Source organism: Catharus ustulatus, chromosome 1 (genome assembly GCF_009819885.2).
Source record: "Catharus ustulatus isolate bCatUst1 chromosome 1, bCatUst1.pri.v2, whole genome shotgun sequence".
Lineage (NCBI taxonomy): Eukaryota > Metazoa > Chordata > Aves > Passeriformes > Turdidae > Catharus > Catharus ustulatus.
The window spans coordinates 155498825-155517023 of NC_046221.1; the positions used below are offsets into that span (position 1 = coordinate 155498825).

Consider the following 18199-nt stretch of genomic DNA (forward strand, 5'->3'; position numbering starts at 1 on the left):
TCAAGAGGTTTCTAGGTGATTTTTGCATATTACATTGAAGAAGCACTGCTTGCCAGTTTCCAGTTGTGGTGCCAAAAGTTCTGTCTTAAAGATGGTGGTTAAAATTCAGTGCTCTGCCCAATGAGGAGGGCTGATAATCATCATCAGCAACAGGATGGAAAAGCATCAAACTGAGGCTTAATGAGGCTTTATCTTCTAGTCATTAACAGGACCATGATAATCATCATAAAACCTTTTCTTAATTTTGCATGGGACAGATTCACCCAAGTTAATGAGCTGCTGTCTTTTTGAGTCATTTTGGTTGGGGCTGCCTTCACCTCCTGACTGTGCACTCTGGTGTACATTGGTGTGAGTTGTTAAAAGGCTGCTGTGTGCCAAGGCTCACATAGTTGGCTGGGTTTCGGTGACACTTCTTAAGATTCCTGTAACTGAAGGCGAGAACTCCTGACTGATAAAACAAAAAATGTTTGTGTATAAAGCCATTCAGCTATGTGAAGTATTCTTGGTTTCTATTTATTATGGATGCTGCAGGAATTTTGGCTATACTTAATATCTAATTAAAGGAGATTTTTCTACTCTTTTCATTTCACAACAGTTATATCACATCCCTGCTTTTAATCCATTCACCACTTGCTGTCCACTTGATGCTCTCCTTCCCTCTGCAGCTGTTATTCCATGAGTACCAACACCCCACAGGCTGGGGACACAGTCTAAACTGGGTGCTGTGCAGGCAGACAGGAGGCTGCCTCTGGGCTTCAAATAAATGACCTAAAAACAGAAGGTAAATAAATTACCAGTGGGTGGTGACAAGATGAATGTTGCTCTAGAGCTGGGCAAGCACCACAATTGCCCTGACTAGTTACATCCACTTGCTGCAACAACAGCTTGTCATTGTGCTCTAAATCCTGGTCTCTACTCCCAGGCATCTCCTAAAATTGTTGTTTTGGAAGTGCCTCTCATTCCTTTGGCCTTATCCATTGCTTTGTGCCAGCTGCAACTATGAAAACACTGTCCCACTGATACAGCCACATCATGCCATTCTCAACTCTTTGCAAAATTTCTCTGTTTGTAAAGGCTTGGGGTCTGGACAATTTGTTTTTTCTTCCCATGAAGTAGTTTAGAGGCCTACATAACTCTGTAGATTTTCCAGATCTTTTAAATTAGCAATAAATATGCAAAGGCAAAGCAGCCAGATCAGAAAAAAACAGGAAACATCTTTAAATGAACCAAAATTCAGCTGAAAGACACAGGAAAGGATTGGCAGTTCCCATCAAATGTAATCTACAAGATAAGCACAAAGTTGATGCATATTGAGCACCATGTTTTCCTTGGTGTTGTGGGGTCTTTAGATGCACACATCCCCTTTTTCTGGAAAGTCATCCATTCATTCAACTTAAGAGTAGCCATACTGAACAAACAAATGAATTTCTGTCTCCCAAAAGTCCAGTCAAGTGTCAGCATGCCTATTACTAGATCTTAAATACAGCAATTATCTGACAGGTTTGTGTAATCTGTGTTCTTTAGGAGTTCTGACAAGTTGATAAAAGTGCTTGCTTTCTTTCTTCCTGCCTTAAGATGTATGATTTTTTTTCAATTAGTGTGAGCTTTCAGGCTCTTGAATTTACTATCTGCTATTTCAGTTTTATTTTCTTTAATTGGAACAGCTACAATGCAAAGTGGAACATTGTGTGTGTTGGGAGTAATTCAAATGGAAAAGACACAGCAAACTCTAGAATACTTTTGCAAGTCCCATGTATCTGTAGGGCTTTTTTGGTACAAAGGTGGATAAACTTGGCAGTTTAATCCTGTTAGGAGTTAAGCTTTTTCCATATGTCCTGATTTTCCTGAAAAGAAGAAAGCAAAATGTTCATCTGTTTTTCACATCCTTTCCCTCATTTGTTTGGCAGGAGCTCATAATGAGAGGAGACACAGTGAGCCAAATGCATCCCTAGAACTGCAGAGGTCACACCAGGCCTCACTTTGGCTCACTGAATTTCTATAAATACCCAGCTATTCTTTGATTATTTTTTCTCCCTGCAATCACATACTATTTCCTTTCATAAAATGTGTGGCTGTATATAATTTTTAAAATTATTTTTTCTTGGCATTCAAATGAACATTTCAGTTCAGGCAAAGTGCAGGGTTGGTAGGCTGCTCCTCTCCCATGACATGGATGAGACAATGGCTCTTCAGGATACTGGATATGCAAATATACTCTGGAAAAATCTGCTGGTATTAATGTGAAGATAATGCAGATGGATGCAAACAAGCATAATTAATATTTCCAATAATTCTCACAAAAAATAACTTTAAATTCATTTACTGAAAATAAACACAGAATGGGGGGCAGAAGAGCACACAGGCACATTTAATGTAAATCATATCTTCTTCTCCTGGGACAGAGTTGTTGTGAAATCCTACTTCAACCTCAAATCAGCAGGAGATATATGAGCAACCTAAGAATCTGGGTTTCATCTGTGGTGCTCAGCTCACTCATGTAAAGCATGTAAATAACCTGCTCTCAGCAAAGCCAAGGGACACTGAAGAGGTGGGGGTTTTTATTTTCCCATGTCCTTGCCAATGGGATACTGAACAGGGCCTTGATTGTGAGGCTGGGAAGTCAAAGCCATGATCTCCTCTAACACAAAATCTTTCACAGAATTGTTAGAATGAGCAGCTATTCTCACAACAGTTTACATTAAAGGATAAATGGTTTTCTTATCTCACCAATCTGTTGCAGATTGCCAACATCTGCTTTATTTGGTGACTGACATGAGTCTGAGTACAATATTTCTTCTGCCTTTCTCAGATGATCACTGGCAATTCTGGCTGAACTCTAGCTAGTTATATTTTTCCTGTTATTTTAAAATTTAAATGATTGAATAGCAGTGGGAAGTTTGCTGCTTTGGTACAATATCATTAGAATCTTGAGCTAATTTACATTGGCTTCTGTCTGTGTGTAGAGGTTTAAAAAAGGACCAAAAATTACATTAAGGCAACTAAGAATAGAAGCTGTGACTCAAAATGCTTTGAGATTAATTGATATTAGCTGGAACGGAGAGTAAGGACTATTTTTAAATGAAAGGAAAAGGAGAAATATTGGGCTAGAGTAAGTCATTAATCATCAAAATGAGTTTCCAGTATGAAATAATTAGCCAGACCTAGAACAAGGACAAGGTTCAAAATGAGATCCATGTCCTAATTTACTATGGATTGCACTGTGAGGTCCCTGCAGCCCCAGCTCTGAGTTGTGCATTCAGTCCTAACATAGCACAGTAGTCTGCCAGATCATATTCTTCTGCTCTGACTGCCCTGATTATGGATTGCCAATCATGGCAATTCTGTTTTGCAAATAAAATTTTTGAGGATTTTTTAAATTGGGGTGGTGGTGGTGGTGAGGCAGTTTGGTTTGGGGTCTTTTTGTCTGGTTTTAATTGTTAGTTGTTGATTTGGCTTGGTTTTTTTTCTGTTCTGTTTTCTGTGTTTAAAATGCTTCAGCTCTTGGACATGGAGGCTTATATCTGTGCTCTATTTGATTTGGAACCAGAATTTAAACCAAATCAACCATAACCAGGGTTGTTTTGTTCTGAATTCTGATCTACTCATCTTTTACTCTTCCCTGTTGAAGCTGTCCTTTGTGTGAGAGTTGCCACAGCTCTGTAGAGAGAGAAGTGGAGTATCTGATGGCTGAGTAATCTCTTTCTGTCTTTCCTACTTGGAAATTTAAATGGAAAATCCATCTTAGGTTTAAGGAAAATTTTCTCCAAACTTATACCTTCCCAATTAAATGGTTTGGCACTGGATAATACAAATTTCCAGGTTCTGCTGTTAAATCATTGGTTATGAATGTCACAAAGTTTCTGATTTTACTATCTATTTTTCTGTAAACTGGACTCCAGTAGCACTTCCGAGGTGAAGTAAGAATTCCCCATGGAGAGCTCATTTTAGTGTGAACAAAGTTGTAGGATCTGGCTTCTATCTTCCCCATAGCTTAATCCACTGGTCTGCCAAATAAAATGAGCCATGAATCTGTTTCTAAAAACATTGACATCTGAAAAAGAAAAGCTATGCAGAGAAGAACCACCTTTACACAAAGTACTACTCCTGTAAATCACCAAAGCCAAGATTTCATCCTTACACATAATTATATTCACTGCTATCATTAAAATATCAGATCTGTTCCTTGAAAAGGGACTTCTGTAGAGAAAGTTAGTTGCTATTTGGTTTCCTTAAAAACCCCTTTTGCCCTTGTCTCTGCAGTTCTCCCTTTGTCAAATTGTCCTCTCAATTCCAACAGTTGTGGAGCCTTCATATCCCCATGTAGAGCTGCTGCTGTTGAGCACATGCTTGGTATCCTGGGAGTGCACTTTGGAGCAGCTCAGGAAATAAAAACCTCCCTTCAGAGTTGGCAGTTTACAGCAGCAAAGCAATAAATATTTATTTGTTTCTCCTTTCTTTCTCTCACTCCACTTTTTTTTCAGTGAAAACAGTGTCACTATCTGAGTGAGCTCAGAGCTCCTGCATTCTCCAAAATCCTTGTTTGGGTATTTCTGGGCATTTTGCACTTCCCTCTGGTCCCTTCTGACCCAAACCATTCTATGGTTCTGTTATTCTACGATTCTGTGATTCTATGATCAGAGTTTGAGGAAGGAGACAGAAATATTCTGATATTTTCCATCCAGCTGCCATTTAGATGTTTCCCAGTTGTCTTTCCTGCTCTTCTGTGCATTTATTTTGTGCCTCTTTTCCCTCTTAAGCTTAGTGGTTTTTTTATCCTCCTCATGTTTTCTTTCTCATCAACTAGAAATATTGAGAGCAGTCTGTGAAATTGTAGGGTTTGTACAACTTTAAGTCTGTATCAAATCAAGTACAATCATACAAATAATTTCAAATTAAATAAATTCTCTATTTATGAGGTTGCTAAATTTTTAGTCTGGGCTGTGACCTTAACAGTTTTTACCTCTAGAAAAAAGAGGGCTAAGAACATTTGGGGGGAAACCCTCAGTCCCAGCCTACTTGTTTTAGCTCCACACCTAAGTTCACCTCTGCTATGCAGTCCCTAAATGAGTACATTTGTCTCTTCATTGCACCTCAACTAATTTCATGTCCTCTAATCTCATCAAAAGTGACTCTTCTTTGCCAAGAAAATTGCCTCTTTATGTATATCATACCTTTGCTGCAATACTGACACTAGAAATTGCTGTCATGTACTGGGCCAAGCAAATTATTTTTAAGGCAAAATTATTAAACTATGATCTTGCTTAATCCTTTTATAAATATTTGGAGAAGAAAAATATGCTTTAATGTTGTTTCAGTTCCACATTTTTTTGGTGAATAATCTGTGAATAATTCACTTTCCAGATGCAAAGTATTACTGAGGTATTATGATAAGACTAAGGAAAACATAACCCAAGATGTATTTCATTTAGAGGGCTGTGTGTTTTTCAAAATAGAGGCTTTGGTGCCACCACTCATAAAATGTAAAGCAGTCATCTTGCTCTTAGACCACCTGCCCATAGTGGTGGTGGAACAGTCCTTGTTCCATTGGAGGCAGTGTCACGGTCACACCAGTGCTGCTGCATTTCATGTCCAACGATAAAATAGTTTCAGTTGTGCTACCTGCAGATGAAATCTTGTTGAGTGGATCTGGGATTTGTTTATTCTTGTCTCACAGACATCTGTTCCTTGTCCAGGGTCCCCTGATGCTGCCTGCCTTCATGCAGCATTCAAACCATGTCAATAAGACCTTTGTCCAAGTGGGGATATGGAAAATGCGATTGGACAGGCCAGAAATATCTCCTCCTGAGCTGTGGTTCAAAGCTATGTGTAGAACATAGTTTAGTTATCATTTTATTAGAAGAAGTTGGCCTGTTTTTCTGCAGGACTGGACAATTTTGAGTGTGTAACCAGGTCCTGCAAGTCTCACCTGGCTGGTCTTGGCTCTGAATTGTTGAAATATTCCTTATAATAAGTTACAAGTACTACGTGGAACTACACAGCAGTTTCTTAAATCTGATCTAGGTGATTATCTCAAGCTGTTTCGACTTGTCTGCCATATAAAACTTGGGGAGAACAGTGTATGAACCAAAACCACCCAGCCAGCAGAGAAATTAGATTAAAACTATGTCTAAGAGAAATCTTCATAAACATCTCCTGTTACATCTTTTCTTATCCAGAATCCTGGCCACAATGAAGTCAATGGAAAAACTCCAGTTGCTGCTAAGAAAGGCCAGAATTTTATTCCAAGTCTGTGAAATAAGCCATAATTAACCTTCCGCTGTGGCTGCCAGCATCCATGTCACCACTTGCTTCCACTTTCTGAATTTAATTTTAGTGAAAATCTGTCCAAAACCTAAGAGGCATTTGAGGAATAGCCAAGTGACTTTCTCCCTCTATCACTCTCTCTTATACACCCAATTAATTTAGAAAATGTGCCCTAACACCTTCCACAATTTTCTTTAGTAACAAATGTTAAAGACCCTGCACTAACATAATGGAAAAAATCTCCTTGTTATTGCTTGTTCTTCTGTTATGTTTTGGATTGAAAAAGTCCCACAGCTCACCACACTCTAATTAATGGTCATTAATTATTTACAAACTTGCTTTATTCTCTGAATTAATTTATTTCCCTTTCTCCTACAAATAAATAAATGATGGTTTTAATTATCTTTCTGTAAATATTTGGTTTAGCTCAGGTCAGGAGTTCCTGCTGGATGTTCAGTATGCATTTGGTTTACCCTTTTACCCGAAGTATGAAGAACAATTTACTGAGGAAGAAAAGAGCCTCTCCTTGCAAATTATGCAGTATATCTCCAATTTCATAAACTCTGGGTAAGTGTGGGATATTTAAGAATTGCTGTGACTGGGGAGATGGTGAGAAGTAGAGGGAGTGTAGTCAGCCCAGGCCCTGCCCTCATTTAATCCCTCTCCCCTTCCTCTACAGTCTGTAAGCCTGAGTGGGATTTGGTCCACACTTGGAAAGTCACGGCAAAGTTACCAAGCAGAGAAGCCACCAAAGGTTTATAGCAGAGACTTAGCTAGGAGGAATAGATATTTAAATCCCTTGACCAGCTGCTAAAGTAAATGCAGGCTTCAAAGGCCTTGATGTTGTATCCAGGGCTCAGTTCTAGAACCCCAATTTTGAAACCTGTTGGCTAAGAGTTCTCTTTTTCCCATAAGAAAAGGGAAAGAACAAGAAGATACAATACACCCTTTACCAACTACTCTGTGAACATCATTCTGTGCTACTGTGCTGTGACCATGCTTGAAAATGAGGAGTACCTCTGGAAACCTAGTATGGGAATGGTGGAACAGTGACTTCATGTGTTTTTTACAGCATCATGGGCTGGGCTGGGCTGGGATTGAGGGTGTTCATAAGCCCGTGTCTGTACAGGTTCTGTATACCTGTTCCTTGGGAAATGAAGCAGGCTAGAAAGGTACTGTCAGATGAGGCACTATGAATGATTCACCAGCCTGGACTGAATCTGAGCCCCGCTGGTCAGAGGGACTGAACACACATTTCCCTGACTTAGCCAAGCTTATCATTTTACTGTTCATGTCATTCTTTTCTAATGATGATGTCTCCCACTCCCTTAGAAATCCAAACTACCTCCACAGTTTCTCGAGAAGAATGTTGGGGGTGCTGCCTGCCTGGCCTATGTATCTGTCAAGCGATGATGGTGATAACTACAAGGAATTCACTGTTTCTTTGCTGACTCTTAAAGGACTGAAAAAAGCAGACTGTTCCTTTTGGTCTGATTATATCAGAAGGCTGAAAGCATCCACAGGTGAGAAGAGTGTTTTCTGACATTAAATAAAGCCTAAATTCTCTGCTAAATGTTTTCATTTAACTGTAGTGCTGTTATGTCACTGTGGAAAAGCACTTTTCACAAATTAAACATCTTGCAATGTCCAGGGTGTATAGTTAAGAATGTAACACTAAACAAACTTACATTATAGCATGTAATGTGTAATAAAGTTTAATTGTCCTGAAGTTTAACTAGCCAGAGAAATCTTCTTGTTATGATGATAGTAGATGTGATGAAGCCATATAGAGAGCTTGCTCCCTATTTACAGTCATAATATAGATTCTAGATAAACTGGAAGACTGTGTATACAGCCTCTTGTGTCTACTGGAAGCACCTAACATGAGAATGTTGAGCTCCTATGGCTTAGGAGGAGCACAAATCATTGCCATCCACTGTAAAGTTGCAGCTGAGGCTTTATGTGTTACCATGGTTCCTGCATGCTTTGACTTCTCACTAGATTAGTTTCTTTGACTTTTTTTACAGCTGTGGTGCTTATTCCCCTTGCATGTCTCCTCTTATACTTCCCATAAATTTCAATGCAGCTATGAGAGCCCTTCAAGTTTTTCTTACTGCTTAGGACAGTAAAACCAACTCTGCTTAGATTTCAATCTGCTGCCTGTCCTGAATTTATTCTAGTAAAAAAAACCCTCCCCTTCATATCTGTGTATCTTGTAAATAAATATGGATTGCCTCAAGCAAAGCAAACAAAACCATCCCATTTTGGCAGGCAGAGATGTTTGGAATTGTTCTTGGAGGCCTGCAAGTTTGCATGTGTTTTTTATGTCCTAAGGATTCATCTTCATAGTGAACACAATTCAGGCTCTCTCTGATTTGCTCAGTTGAATTTCTGAGAACAAAATGTAGTTTCCAAGACACCAAGCTACCTAGGCTATCTATGCTCGACACAAGACATCAAACGGGCTGAGACTAATGTTTGAGTGACACAAAACTAAAACATCTCAGAACCATCAAGCTGGTTGTTCTGATGCAAACACAGAGCATCACTTCTCTCATTCAATAGACAGCCTCAATCTTTTCTCATGGTCTTTGTTCCAAAGTGGAGTCAGGATTTTGTTGTCAGCCTTTTCATCAGTTTCCAGGTATCCATCAATGTCTTTCAAGTTCAGAGAGGATACTTTGATATCTCCAATGGCTTTGTGCTGATTGAGATATTGCTAATTTTCACAGCTTTATTCTGGTAAACAAACCTGACAATAACTTCTAGATCATTTTGGACCTCATCTCACAGCACTGTGGCTGTGTAATGCCAGACTGGGCTGAAGTCACAGCTCTGGTACAATGACTGCTGGCCGAGCACCACGGACAGAGACCATTCCTAGCACCTACGGAAATTCCCCAAAAAAGTGGGAAAACATCCACCAGGGCATATTGGTTTTGACACAGACAAGATTTAAAACTATCCTAATCGGCATAGAAACACAAAATTCATGTATGGGTTAGTCCAATGATCTGCCTAGTTCAATGTCCTACTCTTGTCCATGGCCAAAGCCAAATACTTGTATGTTAAACAAAAATACAGGGAGGGAGAGAAAAACACACTTAAAGAGTTCACAAAGTTGAGTAAAATTTTTGAAAACAAGCCATAAAGTGTGAAATTTATGGAGTATGGATTGTCAAGAAAAGGTTTAAAAAGTACATATTGAAAGTACATGTTAATCTTCAAGCAGAACTGAGCACACCCAGCTGGCTCTTTCAGCCAGTATTTGCTTGGCCTCAGCACCATGGTAATGCAGTTACACAGGTGATTTCTGCTAAATTCCATCTCACAGAAATGTTGGCTTGACACTTTACTTTGATAGTAATTTTTAATCTGTTCTCTTTGTTGAATACTAAATTTTCTCACAGAGTTTAAACAGACATCACAGCAAACCATTTTCTGCTACAGACCTCTTAGCCTGGGATGGTAACTTATAGATCCTGTGAGTCTTTTGATAACAATCTGAGCCCAGGTTCTTATAAGAAAAGATTCCAATGTCCATCAGTTCAGTTAGAAAGACTGCATTAAACTCAGATGGTGATGGCTGAGCACCCTTAATTTATTTTTGAAAGTATGCTGTGCTGAAATTCATGTCAAAGCAGTGTCACTCCACCAGTACAAGTTCATCACTTGCATTGCTCCCAAAAATTAGATTCTGCAAGGATTGAATCCCTATGTATCATGGTGTTACCTAGTTGATGTATGTCCTTGCACCTGAGGTAGTTTGCTGTGGCTCCCTTCAGAACTGTGGCACTGCACCTCTGTTGATCCCTGCCTGCTCCAGCTGCTGCTCCTGGAGTGCTGTCAGGCTGTCCCGTGGGACCTTGGCACATGCTGAACCAGATTTGAGAGAACAATGCTCCAAACCAGTTTTGAGTGTTGTACCTTGTACTCCTTCCTGAGGGGGATCTCTTTGTCTGTCAGCTACCCTGAGATCCACTCTAACACTTTTCTGCCTTTCAAAAATTATAAATGTTCGTGATAGTGTTCTTGGATTGTTCTTCTGGGTTGCAGTTTGTGGCGTCATGCCAAGCAGATGGAATTTACACGTGTGCCAGTGAGAAGTAAGGACAACGAAACATTCCAGTCTTCACATCTAAATACAAAGGTGTACAGGGTCTAGTATGATGCAATCTCAACCAGCTGTGATAAATCCCATTTCATTCATCTCATCTTTTCCTTGAAATCAATATTTTTCCAGCTTCTTATACCATCTGGAATCTATAAGCAAAAAAATCCCCAATATATTTCAATCAAATGGAGAAGAACTGGACAAAGCAATGGTCATAAAATATAACTAGAACTGGCATTTTAAGGATTTTTCTCGATCCTTTGTATGCTGCCATGGGAAATGTCTTGACTTGAAAATGTCAAATTAGGGATGACTGAAGGCTCAAAGCTCAATATCTCCGTCCAAGAGCAAACTGAGGTATTCCTTGCTGTGGTTTAAGCTAAACTCATAAATTTCAGCTTCTGGAATAAAACCTCTCATATTAAAAATCTGAGATGTCTTTTAGGTTGTTCACTGCTGGATCTAGAAACTGTTGTTTATCTTAACTGTTACCTGTAATTTTCTTCCCACTCAGTGAAAATAAATTGTCCAAGGTGGTGTTTCATTTTGTGATTAGACCAAAAAATTTAATGATAGAATGTATAATTTGTCCCTGACACATAATTGGAATGTATGTTGTTGTATTTGAAGATAATTTTTAAAAATCCATGTAATAAATGCAATGATTCATCATAATGGTTGCTGGCAGTGCCATTACAAGCTATGAAGGGAACTTGGAATCTGTTTCATTGCAGATGAACTGATAATCTCTTGAAGTATTGTTTGAGACCAGTTTGCAAAGTTGAAATTTTGGGGAGCAGTTTGCTTGGGGAATAATGAAAGTGATGGTGCTTGAAGACATTTGGAGTTCCCATGGTTGCATTTCAGACATGCTTAATATTTTGTATTATGACAGTTACCATGGAAAACATCAAAATGAGAAACAAGAAGAGTGGCAATTGTGGAAAAATAGAGCTGTGGATGGATTTTTCCAGGGAATGTGTTAATAACTTAAAATTCAGCTAGAAATTCCATTCAAAACAGGAGCTCCAGAATGTTTATGTGTATTCAGACAGATGTCGAAATGCTAACATTCCCCTTACATAGTGGGGTGGACTGTGTGCACAACAGTAACTCCCTTTATAAGGAGCCTCTCACTGCATCCCAAACAGGTGGAGTTGGATGAGTCTCCATCTCTTACTCCTCTAGCTGGTAACTAAACACAACCCATCCTCCTGAAGTGTGTGCCTCTGTAAGCAGTCTTGCAGCCGGAGAGAAAGAGATACCTTTAGTGCCTCACAGTGAAATCTTGTCTGCCCAACTCATGTGCCTAAATTTCCACCTTTAGGAATATTTCCTATGCTCAAGCTGGCCAGATTGGACTTTATATGTAGAAAATTCAACAGGTAGGAAACCTAGAAGCTTCTCCGTGAGCTCTGGGATGCCATGTGTAGCCAAACTAGAGTCCAAACAAAGAAAGATTGTTCAGAGTTCAGACTTGAATCAAAACTGAATCAGGAATGTTGTGGTTAGCATTCACCTTTCATCCTAGTCACACCTTCTTTTTGAAAATCTCAAATAGAAAGCATTCCTTTAGTATGAGGGACATCTGTGCAGCAGTGAGAGCACTCTAGCTATGAGACATTAAATACACACCCTCAGTACACTTTCTTGACATAGCTTGGTGGTGTTGAGGCAACTGCATTACTGAAATAGGGTTGAAGAATAAAATCAAAGAAGGTAAAAGATAAAGAAAAGATCTGTTGGAGGTGGGTGCTTGGGGCTTTTTGTATTATATGCAAAAAAATTAATGTTGCCCACACTTCCTAGCTGGCAGGGAATTTTCAGGAGATAATAGAAAAAAAAAATCTTGCATGAGTGGAGGAAAATCTATTATGTGTTCCAGTGGCAGTTATTTAAAGAACAATACTTAATTACCATAACTCTAAAGCAAATGGATTGTCAACTGAGAAGAACAGTTTCCTGAACATTTATAGCTGCATAAAAGATTTTTAGATGTGACTGACAAAATGTGTACCTTGTAGCTTGCTGCCTCAAGGATATGATATCTATTCTAATCTTAATTGTGTTGTCTTTTCAGGAGGTGCAAGTGGTGGAGAGCCATCTGCAGAAAACAGCTCTGGTGAAACTCCAAGTGAAGTTGCCTCCCTGGAGAGGCAGCCCCTGGGGGATGAGGTGGCTTACAGCAGATAGGGAATCACAGGGCTGTGAGGTGGCTTTGGCACACAGTTGTACATCCACACAACCATCTCACACCACAGGAACAACACTTCCTTTAGTTAACTTTCTCATCAAGTAAAGTAGACTTTTTAATAAAGTAGTTTTCAAGAAAATTGATTAATGTGGCACAAAATAAACACTACAGCTATTAAGTCAAAAGAGACTGTAATTTGAAAAAATAAAGTATCAATAAAAACTGCAAAACCAAAACAAATACACTTGGTCTTTATTTCTTGCAACTACACAAATTCTAGTATCACCAGCCAGAAAGAGACATACATCAAAACACTCAGAAGCCCCACATTGATGAGGCTCAGATTTGTTAAATGTCATATCTGTCTTGTCCTTTTTTATTACTCATCCTATCACAAGCTGCTGATAGGAGAGAGAGCCTAGCTTGGCATTCTGGAGAAAACTAAAGAACTCTAAAATGGGAAGGAAGAGCAATTTAAGAAGGGAATGAAGAGTATGCATTGAGTGTGTTCACATGAAGTCATGCACATGCTATATTCATGATCCCCTGTGAAATTATGTATAGGACTATTTGGATAAGGCAGAGTACACAGAAGAGATAATGCAATAAATAAGTTAATTAAAGCTAGACCATGCCATCCTTGGAGCATCTGTGTTTTTTAAGAAGGTGGTGAGATACACAATAGTTTTGGAAGCTTAAGGAAAATCATAGGATATCTCTAATGGCTCTGAAAGTATTTTGGATTAGGTTGATAACTTATTCCTTCAGTTGATAGCATATCATACGCATGTCCATGAGACTTCACAAAAAGTAAAATCAAGGTTTCTCAGTAAGACACACATTTCTTGTGCAGTGCTGAAATGATTTAGTAAAACAACTCATAAGGTTTTGTTTCCTGCTTGAGCTCTTCGACAACACATGAGCTGATACTGCCATGTATCCAGGTTTCCAAAGGTTTTACCAAGATAGAAAAAAACTGTGTAACACTCCTAGTTTTTATACTTACATCCTGTTCAATAAACAGTAAAAGACTAGAAGAATCAAGAAGCTTGTTAACTGGCTAAATATAAAAGAGTAAAGATGGAGAACTCAAACTCTGTTTTCCATCATTAGCTAACTGGTAAAGGTAAAAACAAAAAAAAAAAGCCAAAACTATTTAAGAACTTTTTAAAAAGCCCAAATCTTAAACACTTATGTCAACAAAGGATGCTTTCTTTGCAGTAACTATAGATAGTGCAGCTCTGATTCCTTGGGCAAAACTGGGCTTATTTTTGCCCTATTTGAGAGCTAATTGTTGGTCACAGCATCTCCAGTATAATCCTGCTGCCCATGGAACTGGTAAACAGAGGACAGATTTAAAAGGATTCAGTATTGACTAGTGTTAATGAAAACCAAATATATAATCTTTTCCCACTCACTATTCAGCTCCACCTGAAGCCCAGAGATGTCTCAGGAATTTGAGAAAAGATTTTCATTTTGAGCTAGGAGTGCAACAGCTTAGCCTTGTAGGTTCCTAGTTACAGCCTTGGCCATCTGGTAGGACTGGTAGATAGGCAGGTATGACTGGGCTTTTCAGTCACTCTTCCTGAGACATCCAGCTCGACTGCCAGTTTGATAAAAGAGACTCTTTCAGTATGGATTATTTGTAAACATCTTTATTTCACGGCTGACTGCCCCACACACTCTGTTACAGTGGATGCAGCTCTTTAGACTGTTCTGTCTCTCTCCAGGTTTCCTAGAAGCCTCTTTTCTATAGCCCAGTGTTGGTTTCCTCCTTTAAAAAGCATGAATATATTCTTCCCCAGTTCTCTGCACCGTCTTCTTCTCTTATGCTTGTCCTGCTCACTCTCTGTGCTTCTTTAAAATTTCTTCTGTCAAGGCACATTTTGATGCAGACAAATGCATAATCCCTTGTATTCCTGTAATTCCCCATTTCCTCATCTTCCCACATCTTCTGTCCCATATCCTTCAGCTCAAACATTTATGAATTCTGAGACAGCATTTGCATCAGCACAAGTGGTTCAGTATTTTTGGCTGTGACTCTCATCACCTTCCTGACTTTACTCCTCTTTCTTATGGGGAATCATGCTGTTAAAAATATCCTGGTCAAATCCTACAGGAGATTTAGTTAGAAAAGCACACATGTGGACTGACTGACAGGGGTCAGGAAACTTTAGCCTCAGTGATACTGAGAGGCCAAGTCTGCTCCCACATATAATTCCTAGTAAGAAAAATACATTCCCAGACTGTTTAGGTCATTGCGTTTTAAACTGAAATACCAAAGACTGCAGTGATCTGGTACTGGAGCAATGCACAGAAGCACAACTAGAGCCATGCTTTCCTCCTTCCTACTGGAAATGGCTATAATTATTTAAAAGTGAAGCAGTCTTTAAAACTTGCTATGAGCACACACACAGACAACTCAAGTTAATGCCATTTAAGTTATTCAATATGAACTTTTTGAAAGACAAGCCATCAGAACCTTTATGTATGTGTTGCTTTTAATACTTGAATGTCTACCCTACAGCATTTTGTGTGATTCTTTCACACAGGAGATATTAGGCAACAGAGAAAAAATGTGGAGTATTAGAAATATTTTACCATGCAGAGTTGGAAAGAAAACAACTGACTAAATGGCAATGCTGGAACATTGATTGTTTTCATAAGTACTTGACACATAGAGCTGGAACATAACAGTTGTCATCCTGCTACTAACCACATCATATAATTCCCTTGGCTAAAACTGAGGACTCAGTTTTTCACCATAGCAGCATCACAGTCAGTTATGTATGACTTAAATACTCACATTCTCTCTACCTTGCTCCAGCTACACTCCATAGCAGTGGCTAATATAGTAATAATTAGATATTTATGGGCGATTGCTCCTCCCTATATGAGGCTTAAAATAAAATAAAGCCAAAGATCCTCCACATGGTTCCCATTTGGTCTTTGAAACACAGACACAGGCCTGGCTGGGATTTTATATAGGTTTCAGGTGTGAGAGAACTTGGTTAATCGGAAGTGTGATAGCCAGGGCTTTCAACTTTTTCTATTTTTTTCTGGTTTTATATGAGGTTGATTTGACCCAAAGCTGAGGGGTCACTACTTCCTGCCCCTGCAGATGTGGATCTTCTAGCATGGCCTTTGGTCATGATGATGTTTGCTTCTCCTAGTTTTCCAGCTGCCCAGGGAAGACCCCTTGTTTCCAGCACTGGCTAAAACTCAGTGAACTTCAGCTGAGAGCTCATGTGCCCTCAAAGACAATTAAGACAGTTTTGCATCAGGATTCCTGACAAATCTACTCACTCTGAGAGGCTGATGATGTATGACTGGGGTGGAGAATGCTGTGTTTCACAGCACAGATTTTAGATCGCTACAAAAGCTGTTATTTTCTTGTTTTAGGGAGACCTCCTTTTCCTTCTTCTTGTTATTTCTTAAATATTCTGCTATCATGGCATGAGAGGCAATGCCTCAGGAGTTTATCTTTCCTGCTTCTTACACAATCACTCTACAGACAGTCTGGTGAGCACAAGTCAATCTCACTGATAATATCTCCTAGGCCTCTGATCGAAGGCAGATGGGACTGGATATTTTTAAACATTACAGCTGTTTCTCAAAGCTGACTAAGGAACTTTGTAAGTCAGATCCCGCTAACCTGTAGGGAATTTGGGTGCCCGGTTCTCATTATGGCTCTGAAAACCCCACCCAACATCTGTGCAATGGTCAGTGCCCACTGAGGAACCTTTTCCCTTTCATGATGAGCAGATGGCCACAGACAAAAGCACCATTGCAATTGGCAGCAGTTCATTGACTCACAAGGGGAGAATTTAGCTTGTTGTTTAGCTTCCCTGGTTAAGACTGAGATCTTTAGCAATACAGACCAAAAAAAGCTTTTTTTTTGTTACACGTTAATAAGACAGTGGCCAGTTTTGCAGTGGGGCAGCCAGCATTTTCATTACTGGCTTACAGGTACTGTCTTACACAAAGAAGCAATGCACACCTCAAAAGGGACCCACACATCCCTGGTTTTAAATTCAAGAAAGAGCTCAGAGGAGTCATAATCAGTTTTCTGCAGGATTTTATATGTACCACTGAAAGCAGTGACCTGCTCTGCATATGTCAGTATAAGTGAAATGAGAGCCCAAGTTCAAGAGACTTGATGTTCTACATTAGGCAATGACAATTGCTCAGATATCTCAATTTTACATAATAGAAGGATGATTTTTCAGTGAAAAGTCTTTTGTTTAAAATATTTTGTCTAGATACCTAAAAAACAGGATACCTAGATAAGGCAAGGATTTATTCTGGCTCTCAAGAGTTTACTCAGTACTTGTATCCTAAAACACAGGGAATACCAGTGTGAATTGACAGCTGCTCTTTAGTGTGACAATTCAGAAGTTAATGGCTGGATGCTGGCTATCTAGGAGATTCAACTCTGAGGTAAAGCCCATGTTAAGGTGAAAGATCACTCAGATAACTAATAACTGACTGCTTGGTTTATTGTAGCTAGAGGCCAAAGCAGCATCATTTAAATTCAGCATCTCAGATCAGCCTAAAGTGCAAAAAAGATTCATTCAAAGTACTACCTTGTAGGTGTAGGGCAGTTCACAAGTCAGATCCTGTTTCACAAGATGCAGATCAGCCTGGGGTGGTGACCAACAGCACTTTGTACAGAAGTAGTAGAGGTGTTTCCAGCAGTGTTCACCTCAGGGGAAGGATGGACCTCAGCCTGACTCTTCCTTTCATCCCAAAAGGAAGCAGTCACTTTCCACCATGTGCTGAAGAGAGCCCTATGTCATCTCTCCATTTTATCCAAATTCACAAAGCCATTTAGGGACCTAACTTAGCACCTTGGGAGCTAAGCCTAACACCTGCTGTCCTATCCTTCACTATCGCCTCCAACTCCTACAAGATGCAGGTATGGAATAAGACTTTCAAGAACAGCCAGCATTGTGGCTGCCAGCCTGGTTTCTGTGACTCCAAAGCTCTGTTTTTTCACAGTTTTTGTTGCAGCCTCCTGGGCTGTCAGAACTTGTGGCTGTGAGAAGGTTGAATCACTTGGACAAGATAATGCAAGGGCTGCATGCCCACCCAAGGGAATCCTCAAAGACAAGACAGGCTCCCTTATCTCTCAAAACATCATCCTGAAAAACTGTTTTTTGGCCCAGCCAACACAGTCAAAAATCCCATCACTAGCCTGACTGCTTTCAAAGACAGCAGTTGGCTGCCAGGAGAGAAGGCAAGCTCTGACAGACGTGTTTGCTTCAGATCACTTACATGGCACTTTGCTCCTTTCATGCCTGGTAATAAACGCCTCAACAAGGGCTGAGGCTCTTGAATTTGGCAGTGATCATTCTCTCAAAAGCCATGGGCCTGCCTTTCAGTTGAAGTAAAAAATGTCATCAGAGCCAGGGGCTGCAAGTCACACTGATTCAGAGCAGTGGCACTCAGAGTGCTGACTGTTTATGAGGGAATGGATTATTCCTTTGCCAAGATGCCACAAGTGCTCCAAAAGGAGCACTCTCTCTGAGAAACCATATTTCATCAACCCCCTCCCCACAACCTTCCACCCTGGAGTCCAGCTGCAGATTTACACCCTTTTTATCACCTTTTTTTGGAATATTTTA

General features: G+C 39.7%; 1 protein-coding gene across 1 annotated transcript in view; it reads left to right on the plus strand.

Annotated features, from left to right (window-relative positions):
• Window positions 1–12731, plus strand: part of TG (thyroglobulin) — a 146596-nt gene extending 133865 nt beyond the window's left edge. Inside the window, exons 46-48 of the mRNA XM_033063694.1 lie at window positions 6691–6831; window positions 7597–7787; window positions 12459–12731. Of these exons, the coding sequence (XP_032919585.1) occupies window positions 6691–6831; window positions 7597–7787; window positions 12459–12571 (445 nt within the window). The 3' untranslated portion in view covers window positions 12572–12731. The remainder of the gene's footprint in view (window positions 1–6690; window positions 6832–7596; window positions 7788–12458) is intronic.
• Window positions 12732–18199: the final 5468 nt, after the last annotated feature.